General features: G+C 55.4%; 6 protein-coding genes across 6 annotated transcripts; 3 read left to right on the forward strand and 3 right to left on the reverse strand.

The window, feature by feature from the left end:
* Positions 1–227: 227 nt before the first annotated feature.
* Positions 228–3911, forward strand: NCS57_00081100 (Pre-mRNA-processing ATP-dependent RNA helicase PRP5; the record flags this gene model as incomplete). Its single annotated transcript, XM_053050888.1, has 1 exon — positions 228–3911. One exon carries the CDS (start codon positions 228–230, stop codon positions 3909–3911), a length of 3684 nt encoding a protein of 1227 aa, XP_052919403.1.
* A 780-nt stretch (positions 3912–4691) lies between these two features.
* NCS57_00081200 (uncharacterized protein) lies at positions 4692–5329 on the reverse strand (the record flags this gene model as incomplete). Its single annotated transcript, XM_053050889.1, has 2 exons — positions 4907–5329; positions 4692–4850 (listed from the first exon to the last, which is right to left on the reverse strand). Exons 1-2 carry the CDS (start codon positions 5108–5110, stop codon positions 4692–4694), a joined length of 363 nt encoding a protein of 120 aa, XP_052919404.1. The 5' UTR covers positions 5111–5329.
* A 1982-nt stretch (positions 5330–7311) lies between these two features.
* On the forward strand, positions 7312–9281 carry NCS57_00081300 (uncharacterized protein; the record flags this gene model as incomplete). Its single annotated transcript, XM_053050890.1, has 3 exons — positions 7312–8794; positions 8857–9003; positions 9055–9281. 3 exons carry the CDS (start codon positions 7312–7314, stop codon positions 9279–9281), a joined length of 1857 nt encoding a protein of 618 aa, XP_052919405.1.
* Positions 9282–11017: 1736 nt separating this feature from the next.
* Positions 11018–11794, reverse strand: NCS57_00081400 (60S ribosomal protein L35; the record flags this gene model as incomplete). Its single annotated transcript, XM_053050891.1, has 4 exons — positions 11018–11023; positions 11111–11336; positions 11430–11569; positions 11792–11794. The coding sequence occupies 4 exons, from the start codon at positions 11792–11794 to the stop codon at positions 11018–11020; spliced, it is 375 nt and encodes a 124-aa protein (XP_052919406.1).
* Positions 11795–12226: 432 nt separating this feature from the next.
* NCS57_00081500 (Golgi SNAP receptor complex member 1) lies at positions 12227–13013 on the forward strand (the record flags this gene model as incomplete). The annotated part of the gene is made up of 3 exons (XM_053050892.1): positions 12227–12295; positions 12347–12460; positions 12510–13013. The coding sequence occupies 3 exons, from the start codon at positions 12227–12229 to the stop codon at positions 13011–13013; spliced, it is 687 nt and encodes a 228-aa protein (XP_052919407.1).
* A 127-nt stretch (positions 13014–13140) lies between these two features.
* Positions 13141–14419, reverse strand: NCS57_00081600 (uncharacterized protein; the record flags this gene model as incomplete). Its single annotated transcript, XM_053050893.1, has 2 exons — positions 13141–13819; positions 13878–14419. 2 exons carry the CDS (start codon positions 14417–14419, stop codon positions 13141–13143), a joined length of 1221 nt encoding a protein of 406 aa, XP_052919408.1.
* Between the last annotated feature and the right edge of the window lie 52 nt (positions 14420–14471).

Genomic DNA, 14471 nt, shown 5'->3' on the forward strand with positions numbered 1-14471 from the left:
AACCCACCCCTCACAGCGTCACCCTTGTAATCTCCATCGCCAAACCACGTCGACGCTCATCCCAAGCTTCTCTGCAAGCTTCTTCTGGTTCTGGGCAACTCTCATCCTTGGGTGTCAGCATCTGCGCTACCTAAGACGCGCCGTTGGCACTGCCAAGGCTTCGGTCCCCCGTTAAAAAGTAGTACTCACCAACGAAGTGTCCTGCTGAGCCTGCGAGACCACCAACAATGGCTCGGCTGAGAGACTCGCGCTCACCAAGTCCTGCAGGCAGCTCTCACAGTTCCCGCCGTCACCGCAAAGATGACGATCGCCGGGAACGGGATCGTCGCGATGACGGGAGGGACCATCGCCGGCGCACCAGGTCGCGCAGCCCTGATGTGAGAAAACAACACCGCAACCCCGGCGGCCTTTATTCTGACGAGATTGTCCGTGACCAGCCCCGATACCGCGACCGCGATCGTGATAGAGACAGAGACCGCGGCCGAGACCGGGACTATTATCGTCGCAGAGACCGCTCGCTAGACCGACGCGACGATGACTACTACCGCGGCGGACGACGAGACCATCGAGACAGAGACCGCCGGAGATCGCGAAACCGCTACGATGATAGAAATCGATCGCCCGACCGTCGACGAAACCGCAGCCGGGATAGCGATCGAGATTTCAGAAGGCGAGACGACTCCCGCGACCGTGTCCGCGGTCGACGTGAGGGTACGGCTGACTCCCTTGCTCGCAGCAACCGTGAGGATGGTCGAAATCAGAGGACCCCGCTAGGTGACAATGGGAATACCGCTGCCAACGAGGCCCAGAAGTCCAAGACGAATGCTGCGCAAGCCGAGATCGACAAGAAGGCTGAGCGACTGGCAAAGCTTGAGGCGTGGAAGAAGAAGAAGGAGAGCGCCAGTCAGAAACAAAAGGAAGTAAATCCGAGTCAGACAAGAAATCTCTTGGCTGAAATGGATAAGAAGGCCAGCGGCGCATCGTCAAAGACAGTGTCTCCGTCAGTTTCTGCTGCCGCTTCACCTGCGCAAACGCCAACCACTGCATCTCCCATTACTCCTTATGCCGGAAAATTCGATCCCAAGGCCATCGCAAAGAAGTCGGCCGCGTCACGATCACACGATGCTTCCAAGCCAATTCTGGGCTCCATTGGAGGCCCAGCCGAGAAGATCTCGGTTCCCGTAAAGCAAGCAAGCAATGGTATGGTTGGATCCCCTCCTTTCACATTGAATTTGATTGATGAGATATTCGCAGCGTCGGCCCTCCCCGCGAACCGAGCCAAAGCCAGCGGGTTTGGCTTCGTCAAGAGCCACGCAGAAAACGAGAAGCTACCCACCAAGCGCAAACTTGATTTGGACGAGGAAGACACAACAAAGAGGAAGCTCACGAAGCTTCCTGCTCTCCCTATCGAGGCTGACGATACTCCTTATGCTGATCAGGACGATGATGAGTCTGATGGAGACAACTTTGCCGAGAACGAAGAGGAGGCGGCCGCAGCAGCTCGCGCCGCACACGAAAGGCGACTACAGGCGGAGAACCAGATGGACCAGGATGAGGACAAGACCACAACGACAGAAGCACAACCCAACGGGGACGCAGTTGCGGATAACTCGGCTGACAAGGCCCCGGTGCCTGAGCAGATGGAGGTTGACGAGGAGGATGAAGTGGATCCGCTAGACGCATTCATGGCTGATCTCAAGCAGACAGAGGGGAAGAAGCCTGCCAAGACATCAAAGACACAGAAGGTCCAGGAACCCGAAGCCTACTTCAGCGATGACGAATACAACTTTAACAAGGAGGAGAACGGCGACCCCAATGCTCTGCTGGCCATGACGGCCAAGCGAAAGAAGAAGGACATCCCGACAATCGATTACACCAAAGTTGAGATTCAACCCATCAGGAAGAATTTCTGGGTGGAGCCAGCCGAGCTCAGTCAGCTCACAGAAGCCGAAGTTACTGATCTACGCCTGGAACTGGACGGGATCAAGGTCAATGGAAAGGATGTGCCTAAGCCGGTTCAGAAGTGGGCGCAGTGTGGTCTCACTCGCCAGACTCTGGATGTTATTGACAACTTGGGATATGAGAAGCCTACACCGATTCAGATGCAAGCTCTTCCAGCTCTGATGTCTGGTCGCGATGTCATTGGCGTAGCCAAGACTGGCTCTGGAAAGACTGTCGCCTTTCTACTCCCCATGTTCCGCCACATCAAGGATCAGCCTCCGCTGAAGGATACAGATGGTCCCATCGGGTTGATCATGACTCCTACTCGAGAACTGGCAACACAGATTCATCGCGACTGCAAACCTTTCCTGAAGATGATGGGCCTCCGAGCTGTATGCGCATACGGTGGTGCCCCAATCCGGGAGCAGATTGCTGAGTTGAAGCGAGGCGCTGAGATTATCGTGTGCACGCCAGGCCGCATGATTGATCTGCTTGCCGCCAACCAGGGTCGAGTCACCAACCTGAAGAGAGTCACCTACGTGGTGCTTGATGAAGCTGACCGAATGTTTGACATGGGTTTTGAGCCTCAAGTCATGAAGATCTTTGCCAACATGCGACCGGACAAACAGACGATTTTGTTTTCAGCGACCATGCCTCGCATCATCGACTCGCTGACCAAGAAGGTCCTCAAGAATCCAATTGAGGTGACGGTTGGTGGACGAAGCGTTGTTGCCAAGGAGATTGAGCAGATTGTCGAAGTTCGTGATGAAGCCAGCAAATTCCTGCGTGTTCTTGAACTCCTTGGAGAGCTGTACGACAGAGACGAGGACGCTCGCACGCTCATCTTTGTTGAGCGCCAGGAGAAGGCAGACGACCTTCTGAAGGAGCTCATGATCAAGGGCTATCCATGTATGTCGATCCATGGAGGCAAGGACCAGGTTGATCGTGACTCGACCATCTCGGATTTCAAGAAAGGCGTTGTGCCGATCCTGATTGCAACATCGGTGGCGGCTCGTGGTCTCGATGTCAAGCAGCTCAAGCTTGTCATCAACTACGACGCGCCAAACCATCTGGAAGACTATGTTCACCGAGCAGGCCGAACAGGTCGCGCCGGCAACACCGGTGTGGCTGTCACGTTTGTGACACCAGAGCAGGAGAACTGTGCGCCGGGCATTGCCAAGGCACTCGAGCAGAGTGGACAACCTGTACCTGAGAGGCTGAATGAGATGAGGAAGGCCCATCGTGAAAAGGTCAAGTCTGGAAAGGCCAAGGACACGTCAGGTTTCGGTGGCAAGGGTCTGGACCGTCTGGATCAGGAACGAGAGGCCGCTCGTCTTCGTGAGCGCAAGACCCACAAGGCCGAGGGTGAGGAAGAAGAAGTCAAGGAGGACAAGAAGGACGAGGATGACAAGGCAGAGAAGGCTCTCAGCGCGATCCGGGCGGCAGCATCAAGCGTTCAGGCTCGCGAGGCGCAAAAGGCCGAGGGGGGCGCAGAAGCCAAGCCTACACAGACCGTCAACACCAACGTGGTCAAGGACAAGTCCAAGGATCCGCTGGACAAGGTCAGCTCGGCAGTCAGCGCCATCAACAGCCGTCTTGGAAAGGCCGGCCAGCTTCGTGCTGGTCAGCCCATCGACAACAAGGGCCCAGACGCCGGAGCGTTCCATGCTACCCTGGAAATCAACGACTTCCCTCAGAAGGCCCGATGGGCTGTCACCAACCGAACCAACGTGGCCAAGATTCTGGAGGCTACAGGCACTTCGATAACAACAAAGGGCAACTTTTACCCGCCGGGCAAGGAGGTGCCGGCAGGGGGGGAGCCGAAGCTGTACATCCTTATCGAGGGCGACACCGAGGTTGTGGTTGGTTCCGCTCTGAGCGAGCTGACACGTCTGCTGAGAGAGGGAACAATCGCGGCTGCGGATGCAGACAACAGGGCGCCGGCAAGCGGCAGATACACCATTACCTAGAGTTCAGGATGGCTACGACCATGATACAGAGACAGACTGCATTCTACAGGATGAGGAAGGTAAGTGTACTTGTATAGGGCTAAATTGTTCCAAAAAGGGGCGTTGCGGAGGGTTGTAGGAGATAAGGACTCTGTGCAACAGATTTTGGGAGTCTTGCTTGGGTTAAACATATAGTCGATGAATTGGCATGTTTATGATGCAATTGAAGTTATTCAAGTATTACAGCCATCCCCTCTCTGTACCAACTCGATTCGAAGTTCAGACACCTCTTGGCCAACCAAAGAGGTCAATATTCATGCAAGCACGACTACACATAGGAACTCCAGACGGGTTGTAGAATGTTCTAATCTCCTCGCGGAGATGGATGTCTCATAGTTGTGTACTGGCTACATGGCCGCCTGAGTAGCACCCGGGTCGAGGAAAAGGAGACACCAACCGGTATACACCATTTAGCTTGTCCTCCCCGAAAGATAGGAAATATAGTATAATAAGAATAGGAAAAGAAGCTTTAAAGCTTTACATTTATCATCATATATCTTCAGCTAATTATTATGCTTGAGAGAAGCTAGGTGATTAACCGTCTTGATATTCTGGTGACTCGTTTATTTCTCGACTCGCGTCGGTAGGTACAATGAAATCAAATCAACATCCGTCGTTCCGCCATCCTTCAAGCTCATTTTAACTTGCGTTATCAGTCACGTCTTAATAGAGTGCGCCATCAAACAATGCTCTCTTCCTCGCTCGCTACCCCATGCGTTGTCCAAAAAACCATACTGCTCATCACGCCCAGTTGCGGGCTTCGGCTGCTTCGTCGGCGTCGCGGGCGCGCAGCTGCTCCTGGCTAGCATCTTTGAGCGTGTCGGAGCGTGTCTGCTTCTTCTGCGCCGCTAGCTGTGTCTGCAGTTTCCCGCCTGGTTTCGCGAATGCCTTTGCTCGAGCCTGTGTCGCATGGCGTCAGTCAGTATGCGCGCATTGAATTACTCAGGTCTACTGACCTCTGCGGCTTCGGCAGCTCTCCTCCTCGCGTCGTCGGCGTCGCCCGATGCCTCTGCCGGCGCTGCACCTCCCAGAGTCCGTGGCGGACCTCCCACTGTTGTCGGAACCGGTGCTGTCCCTGAGGCTGGGGGAGGCGCGGAGCCCAGGACGCGGCCGGGCTGTTGAAAGGCCTCCGACTCTGATTTTCCACAGCAGTTGCCCATATCTACCGGCGCGATCTGTCGCGAAGCGTCGATGCGGTGAGTGCGGTTTTCGGATCTGGGCGGAGAGAGAGGGGGGCTAGCTCTGTGCGATACGAGCACTTGGGAGTCGAGTCGATAATTTTTTGGGGTAGATATATGGCGTTGAAGCTGGTACTTTGCAGGTGGACAGCGTCGCCGCGACGGGCGAGGCCTTGACGATTCGAGTTTCGTTCTTGGTGCCAAGATCCGACGTTGAGGGGAAGAGCGAGCGATGCTATGCTGGGGGTAGCAGGAAGCGATATTTGGTAGTTGCTGCGCCCCGCGAGGCTCAGTGGTTAGCGACGTCACGGTGCAGGGCCTGTGATACAAGTGCGCGTGACGGGCAGGAGCAGGAAATCACGCGCGAGACAGTCAGAGCAGTAATGGGCGAGGCCAGTGGTATCCCTTTTTTTTTTCCGGCCCTCAAGTAACAAAAACTGGTTCATTACGATGCTCCGATACAATGTGTATCCTAGCGGAGCTTCGGCGAAGGGTCCATTCGGTGCGGAGGCAGGTGGGGGCCGAAGGGCGGGGTGAGGTCCGGCTGTCCTCCGCGCCGTCGGCGTCGGCATCGGCGATGGAGGAGGGGAAGTCCGCCGTCCGTCTCAGTAGGAAGCATCGACATTGGCCTCGCGGGGGGGCAGCGCCGGGCTTTATGATTGGAGCTTGGGGGCTGCAGTTTTTCGTCGTATTCATGGGTGGTACTGGGTTGGGTGAGCGATCAGAGTGACACTGTCGGCGGACAAATGTATCCAGCATAGTTAGTTTAACACCCAGCATATTTGTCACCATCTCCCAGTTAGAAACGGACATATCTAAGCAAGACGCTGCACCCCCGCATACCCAGAGGACAGAATAACAATGGGCAATGGGAAACGACTACACGAGAGAATGGAGAAAGAGCCATCTTGGTGACATCGTGTAGGGTAAGGCGGCCAAATTCCAACAGCCCTTGTGCCTGTCAACTGGCACCACCTACCTTGCGATATGGCTGCAGGAGGACGCTACGACCAGACTTGATAGGGTCTCACTCGGAGGATTGCCCTAATTGAATTTTTGCTGTCTAAAAAACACACGGCGAGACCGTCCCGCGTGTGAGATAGGGTCATTGTGTTCGTGGCTGGAGGCTCATAAGCAATAACTTGCACCACCAAAACTCAGAGAGCAGACTGCGGTTCAGGTCGACGCTTCAGCTGCAAGCCGCAGAGTTTAACGCAGGCTCTAACTGGCACAAAAAAGGCCGGGGATGCAGCAAAGGGCATCAGGGTCGTTCTCCCGTAGGTACCTACATCAGACGAGCTAGTACAAAACGAAAAACCACTTCCCACGCGAAATAACAGCAGCATCGAATCAGGACTGACGGACGGTCAACCACCGAGTTCTTTTATCCCACGTTGTATCCACTAACCCTGACCCTTTTCCCGTATGGCTCGTCTCTGACATGGTATCACAGTCCCTTGCCTGTTCCCCCCATTCCCTCGTGTGAACCCTCACCACTGAAGAGGTCCTCTGAGTGGGGGAGAAGACACAGAGACAAGGCCCAGCTTGTGGTCTCATTCCCTCAGCCGAGCCAGACCAGACCATACCAGGCGCTCGAGGACAAGGACAAGACAAAGACCACAAGGCAGCCAACAGCACAAACCCCCACCTACCCATTGTGGTGGTGCCTTTCTTGCTTCTGCCCTGCTCGCCGTCGTTCACTGTTGAGGCAATCCCCGACCCGTGATTCGTCAGTGGCTGCCGTCCCTTGGCGACCCGGCCCCCACATCAATCCACAGTGGTCCTGTCCACTGAAGCCCACCAGTAGCGGCTCGCTGAACCTGCCTACAGTGGTCCACTGCAGCTCACAAAGTGCCTGCGACTTGCTTGTGAGTGCCCCTCAGTCCTGGGACTGTCGCTCAGCCTTGGTTCCCCCCGTGGATTGAGCCTCCAGGCCATCAAGGTTCTCACCTCTTGGCGCTCACTGGTCCGTATCCTCTCTCTTCTGAACATCCCACTCGGGCCGCCGCCCGAGCCATCCATCCGCGCAACCATCGCCGTAGGTTTTCTCTTGCACAAAAAGTCAAGTCAGTGGCAGTTGCTGTGGCTGTACGAATACCAGTACAGATACCAGTCCGGCCGGATACCAGTTAGCAGTAGCACTCGCCCATCGGATACCCCCCTCGCCTTGCGTCGTCTTCATCATGGATCAATCGGGCATCTTTGCCCATCATCATGCCGCCTCCTTCGAGTCCTCAGCCGATAAGGTCGACTACGGCTTCGACTACCACCTTGGCCACGATGCTTCGCTAACCCACGGTCTTGACGCACTCGGCACTTGCAACAACACTGAGAACGCTTGTCTCGATCAGCGCTGCTTCGACCACTATGGCAAAGCCTCCTCGACCCCGAACACCGCCCTGGACCTTGGCATCGACATGAACTCTGACGCTCCCTCCAGTCCCCGACAGAGAGCATCGTATGGTCACTCGCACCCTCATCATCAGAAGACCTCAGCTCGCTCCACCTGCGTCGCTGGCACTGCCAACATGAACCCCGACCCCAAATCCGTCAGAGGAGCACACAGGCAGAGGCAAAAGCGAAAGAGACAGGCTGCTCCAGTATCGCAACCCCACGATCTTCACCAGTCGCATCATGTCCACCAGATGCGTTCGCCTCAGGTCTTCCATCATGCCCAGCATAGCCAGAGCATCGAACCCATGACTGCTCTCCAGGCTTTCGCTCAGACTCCTCAGCTCAACTTTCACCACACCGACTTCCATACGCCTCCCACTCACTTCCAGCAACCCCTCAACAGCCCTGATTGTGCCGACTGCTTCAATCCAACATGGGTGACAAATATGATGGACCCGGCAGCCAACTGCATGTCCATGCAGTGGCCGCCGTATGGGGGCGCTGCTTCGGCTGCCTGTAGCTCCGCCTGCGACGATGTCAACTGCTGGACTCGGTGCGAAGAGGGTGTCGACGACCAGTGCTGCTACGATGACTGCTGCGCTCAGCTTGACATGTCGCATGCTGCGTGTTGCTTCGAGCCTACCTGCGCCTCCCTCGAGCCATGCCTCGACTCCTCATGCCAGGAGGCATCGATTCCTTGCACAGATGCCAACTGCATGGGCACTCCCGCATCCGTCTCCGTCACCACCCCATCTGCCGAACCTGAGCCCATCGTCAACGCCCTCGTGAGCCCTGTCGAGCCCGGCCGAGAGATAACCCCAGACGCCTTCGACCAATCAGCCATTGGACATTTTGCCCAGGGCTTCTCTAACGACCTGAACTCGACTCATGGCTTCACAAATGACCTAAGTCCGACAATCAGCCAATCGCTTGACCACCAACTCACCCAAAACCATGCCAGCCAAGGCGCGAATGAGGCCAGTGGCTTTGCCATGCCCACATTTCCTTCTGCCTCCAAGTCCAAGCCAGTCGACGAGCAGCCAACAACCGATAACGCTGAGCACTTATGCCGCTGGCTCTGCCTGGACGGCATCGCATGTGGCCAAAAGTTCGCAAGCAACAAAGAACTCCAGGACCACTGCAAGAGTGACCATGTCAAGAACCTTAAGAAGGGCCCTAATGGGTTTTGCTGCACATGGTGGGGTTGTGCCCGTCCAGGGCCCTTTTCGCAGAAGAGCAAGCTTGAAAGACATATGCAGACGCATACTGGGTGTAAGTGATGCCATTCCTGTGCTCCCCTCTTCGATTCGCCAGACGAATGCTAACCGAAACAGTCAAACCCGTCAAGTGTGATATCTGCGGCATCTACCTTTCCGCGAAGCAATCCCTCGAGCAGCACATGCGCACCCACTCGGGTGAAAAGCCTTGGAAGTGTGAATACCCCGGCTGTACCCAGAGCTTCAAGCAACAGAGTGCTCTCAGTAAGTCCGCAGACCACCGAGACCAGGATGCCATGCTAACTTGAGCCCCAGCTATGCATATGCGCACTCACACTGGGGAGAAGCCACTGGTATGTGAAGTTTGCGGAAAGCGGTTTGGCGAATCATCCAATCTCTCCAAGCACCGTCGCACACACAATATCCGGGGGAACCATGTGTGCAAAATCTGCCAGAAAGATTTTCATCGACTAGACCAGCTCCGTCGGCACATGCAAACGCATGCTCCCGACGGTGGTCGCAAGGGGAGTAAGAGTTCTTAACCGCCTAAGAAGGGCGAAGGGTGCCATATCGACGCAAGTCGTACTTGAAGGACGGAGTTCTTCTGTGTCTTTTCAAAGCGGCATCGGTGTTTTGGGCGTCATCGTTGATCATGTCAGAGTTGATTTTGGGTCGGATTTGGTGTTTAGAAAGTCAGTGCAACAAGGATCGGGCGAAAAAGTCGTATATCATTAGATACCCAATTGCCGTCGTGGATAAGAGAGGAAACCTCCCACGCGGGGGTCACGAAGTTAGTCCCAGACAACAGAAATGAGAGCACATCTTTAACCAGCACCGCATGGTTCTGGTAGTCATCTTGGAAGCTGCGGATATCTTGGCTCATAGCTCGGTGTCTTGTGGCTTAGGATGTCGTTGCCATTGTGGTGAGTCGTGATGGTATGCCACGTCGACGTGGAGTGGCCTGCTGACGTCTCATTGTTCCTCTGTCGATGCGTTCCCACCATTCGTCCCTTCCGGTGAACTAGAATATGCTCGATGTTGATCCATGATTGCAAGCCGAGAGTCTCTGTTGAATGAGAGAGTGCGTCGCTTTGAGAAAGCATGAGTAGGCCATGAAATCCAAGGTGAATAGTCGTGGAACTGGCGGCATCCCACTCGGAAGGTCAAAGCCACCAACACCTGGTTTGAGCTTTCCACAGTCAAAGTCCTCATCCATTGAGACGGGAGGGTGATGCGCTGGCATCAGAACCTCTCAAATCCATGGCCTCTCTTCCTGTCCTCGGGCCCCAGGCCTCGGATATCGATTTCTGCTCTGCGACGAAGGCATCCAGTGTCGCCGTTGCGGGGTTCATGATGCTGGATGTCCGATACCTCCGATTATCATCCAGTTGGTGTAAATCAGCATGACGGGGTCATCCATCTGAAAGAGATGACGAAGAGCGCAAGGGAGCGGCGCCGAGAAGGACTCGGGATTGAATGAAGGAGGGGAAAAGTGAAGAGGAGGCGAGATTCCTTTCCGTTTGCCTTGCCGATTCGAGGCATGTCGTTGGGGGTTGTGGTGGGGTGACGCGGGTTTGGCCGTTCCGAGGCGCCTCACTGGAGACCGATACGTAGATGGATTTCCGCCTGGGTGGTCACCAGGACTTGCCTTTCTTGGTCGTGCGAGTGTGTCGAGGTTTGATGCGAGGTCGAAATTCATTCAAGGGGGGTTGCTACATGAGCCTGGGCTTTTCTAAATCATGTGTGGAAGGTGACCTGGCTGTCTCTCAAGGTGCTTTTCTGGTGCCTGAGGTTGCCGTTGATCGTTTGATTGATAAACTCAGGCATCAAAGGCACAACGGGAGCACCACCGGCTCTCGCTGGACCAGGCCACTGGTGCTTGGCAGCCACACCCGAGTGCCTACCTCCTGCACAGTAACACTGCCCGTAAGAACAATCACCATACCGATGGATGGATCCAACCCAGATCACCATGTATCGAGGCAGTCGGTCTTCAAGGCATTGAACTTTGCACATGCACTCAATGGACATTTTTGATCATGACCTCATTTTTTCTTTTTTAAACAGACTGCCTGACCAGGCAAGCCCATCATAGACATCCCGTCCCAGAACGAGGCCAAAACCGGGAAACAAGTACAAGTCAGACCGAGATTCCCTGAGCCATGCGATGCAAATTTCGAAGCCTTTTGTTCAGAGAAAAAGCACGCCACGCCCTCCATACCCCGTTTCCTTTCTACCCAGATGTCCGCCATCCCCGAAAACTGCAAGTGGTTTTGATTTAAGCCTGCAATTGACTGTTAGCACACACATCCATGCAGACGTTTACCACGTAGAAATCCATATCATTTGTGGCGTCGGGGCTGCTCCGTACCTTAATGGCGAACTTGCGCTGGGGGAAGTGAACGCTGCGCTTCTTGGCCTTCTCCAGCACGCGGGACTTCTCATCGGGTGATAGTCGGCGGCGGATGGCACGGGTCTGCTTGGGTCGGAGGTCGAGAGGAGCGTACTTCTTGTTCTTGTAGAACAGGCGGAGCTGAGCCCTTTGCTTGGCGTTGATAACGGTAAGGACACGGGCGATCGACTTGCGGAGGTCGTGGCTGTTAGAGATAGACGCATTAGCTCGCGTGGTCTCGTCAAAGATTTTTTTTTTCCTTTTCGCGATTCGAAATCGTCGGAGGTGGGTTGCTCACATCTTGTTCAGCTTGGTGCCGGACGAAGCGACCTTCTGGATGCGAAGCTGACCGAGCTCGCTCTTGAGCTCAGCGAGCTGCTTCGTCAAATCATCCTTGTTCTTGCCCCAGAGCGCACCAGCCTTGACCTTGCCCGACGACTACAACAACCTGTCAGCGATCCGTTCGTCTCAAATAGCCCCGTGTGTATGCGTGTGTGGTGATGTCGGAGTCATGGCCAATTCGAAAGTGTATTCTCGATCGGGTGTTGGATGTGTGTGTGTGGTCTGTCGAATAATTTCGAGGGGTGCTGCTGCCACAGTACAGATGGACAACTCGAGGCCGCCGTCTGTCTGGGCGAGGGCAAGAAGGTGCGTACTCACCATCTTGAATAGCTTCGAAGTGGTGTGCGAAGTGTGTCGACGAGTGTGTTGGGAAAATATCAGCCTCGACCGTCACCGTCCGTGTCGCGATGGGATCGTTTGGCGTAGGAATTTAGAGAAGTTTGCCGAGAAAGTGAAAAATTGCCCTAGGGTTTGGGAAGGGGAGGGAAAAGTGGATAATTCGTGATGATTTGCAATTTTTGATTGGGCTGTGGGCGGCCCCGCTATCCTGAGGGGCTACTCCTCACGTGCCGATTCTCGTGACCTAAAATCGGCGCTAGCGCAGGCGGTGAATAATTCTGCCGCTTCCTTGGACCAGGTGTCGGTCGGTTGTCGTCAGGGAGTTTGGTCGAGGAGCTGGATGGTCGATCAAGCTTGTAAGAGTCCATCACGCACGTATTCTTGTCGCAACTACCCTTTCAATCCTCACACATAATGTCTGCGCCGTCAGGTAATGCGGGCTGGGCCCAACTAAGGCAGCAGGCCCGAACATTAGAAACCCAGGTTCGCAGAGTGGCATCATGCGCCGAGGGCATTCGCTGACGTCGTCACCAGACGGAGAACCTCTTCCACACGTATTCCCAGTTCTCGGCGGCTACAAACATCCCTCCAAAGCCCACAGATGAGGAGCGCAGCACTGAGAAGAAGCTTGAGGAGCTACTTCAGAAGGTATGCGTCCACAGCCCAGCTTCATCAACCGTATTAACACCGTCCTCAGCGCGAAACTGTCATCGACCAGCTCGCCCGCCTCCTCGACTCCGAAGCCGCCCTCACCTCGTCTGCCCTTAAACAAAACAACCTCTCCCTCCTCCGCGAGAAGCTCTCGGGCCATAAGCGGGACCTCGCGCGGCTGCGATCGACCCTCCAGCAAGCTCGCGACCGCGCCAACCTCCTGACCAACGTCCGCTCCGACATTAATGAATACCGCCAAAACAACCCCGAGGCCGCCGAGGCCGACTACATGCTTGAGGAGCGCAACCGCATTGACAACAGCCACAACATGGCCGACAGTGTTCTTAGCCAGGCGTACGCCGTTAACGACAGTTTCAACCTGCAGCGCGAGACCCTGGCCAGCATCAACCGGAGAATCACCCACGCCGCGAGCCAGGTGCCAGGAATTAACACGCTGATCACGAGGATATCGGCAAAGAAGAGAAGGGACGGCATCATCATGGGGGGCTTCATCGCTTTTTGCTTCATTCTGTTCTTCTTCCTCTCGTAAAACGGGATTGGGGCAGCTTGCCTATGGGACAGGCGTTCAGGGGTATCAGCGTGTTTTGTATTGTACAACATGGTGGGGTCATGGGTGTCTAAGTTACAATGCTCTTCCGCGATGGGAAGGCGCCTAATTACAACGGCTTGGGAACCTCTAGATGTTGTTTGCCCGGATGTTGCTCCTTTGCTGTGGCTGGCATCGTGGCCTCCCTCTTGATCTCGTCCACCAACCGTGAGAGACCCTTGGCCAATCCCTCCTGCTCAACGGGATGAGCCGTTCCACTTCCTGCCCATCGGACGCGGCAGTATTGGTCGACAAGAAAGATGTAGCCGACTTTACTGTTGAGCAGTCCGATCGACTCACGAATGTCGTCGGTGATGCCTCGTCGCACGAGGAAGTACTTGTCCCAGTCCTTCTCGGCGAATTGCCTCCGCAGCGATCCCATAAAGAACTTCACCAACCACGCCTTGCCCGCGTTGTCTTCGTAGTTGATATGAACCATCTGCGTGATGTCGGGGTGTTGCGCCAATGTGTCGTGTAGCGCTGGGTTTGCTTCATTGGAGGTGAAGGACTGGGCCTGCTGCTCGGCCCAGCGGCTGCTAAAGATGGATACGACGCTCGCCTTGCCCGAGAGGAGAGGGGTGGTGTCGCGCGGGTTCTTGTCCGTCTTGAGGAGGGTCTCGCCGTAAAAGTTGGGGAAGAAGAGGGAGAGCTCGGCTTTGAAGAGTCGCGGGGGTGCAATGAAGGACTTGCCTTCGTGGTATTGCAGATTTCCCCAGTCTCGGAAATAAGGTCTTGATATCTTGGCCGTCCTACAGAATTATGTATAAGAAAAAATGTCGATTCGAGCCCTCCAGCAGTTGTTCTTACAGCTCTTTTCGCCTTTGCAAGTGCTTGTCGTAGTTGACAAAATCTTCGCGGCGCTGACGCATTGATCGGTGGTCAATGCCGGTGTTCTCACCAGCCTTGGGCGGGAGGGGCATGCCAATCGGCCGGGGGAGGGGCTTCGGCGTAAAGACGCCCTGCTGTCGCTTGCCGTAGCTTCGCGGAGCTTCGATCGGGGTTCCGGCGATACTTGCTTGAGGGTCCATGGAGGCACCGGACCCGGGCTTTTCGGTGGTCGCCGCCCGCACGGCGGAGGACGTGAACGAGCGACGGGCCTGACAGAAGAGACATGTCAATGGCCGGCGGGTGAGGCCTGAAAGGGCCAGGTCGAATCGTCGTGACGCCATGGCCGAGGCGTGAGTGGTTGATGATTGCGGCTCTTTAACGTGTGGAAATTTCTCAGCCAAGGGTTCTTCCATCCCATGTCCCCACATCAAGATAAGATTTGGAGGAGCACGGCCGGGCTGTGGGGAAGAGAGAGCCGAGGACTCGGTCAGATCGGGCTTTAGTTTCAAGACTGCCGTCATTCCCCCGGACTGCGGTTATCCACGGTCATGAGCCGACCGAAGCCAGCCTTCG

The sequence above is a fragment of the Fusarium keratoplasticum genome, chromosome 1, assembly GCF_025433545.1.
Source record: "Fusarium keratoplasticum isolate Fu6.1 chromosome 1, whole genome shotgun sequence".
Classification (NCBI taxonomy): Eukaryota; Fungi; Ascomycota; class Sordariomycetes; order Hypocreales; family Nectriaceae; genus Fusarium; species Fusarium keratoplasticum.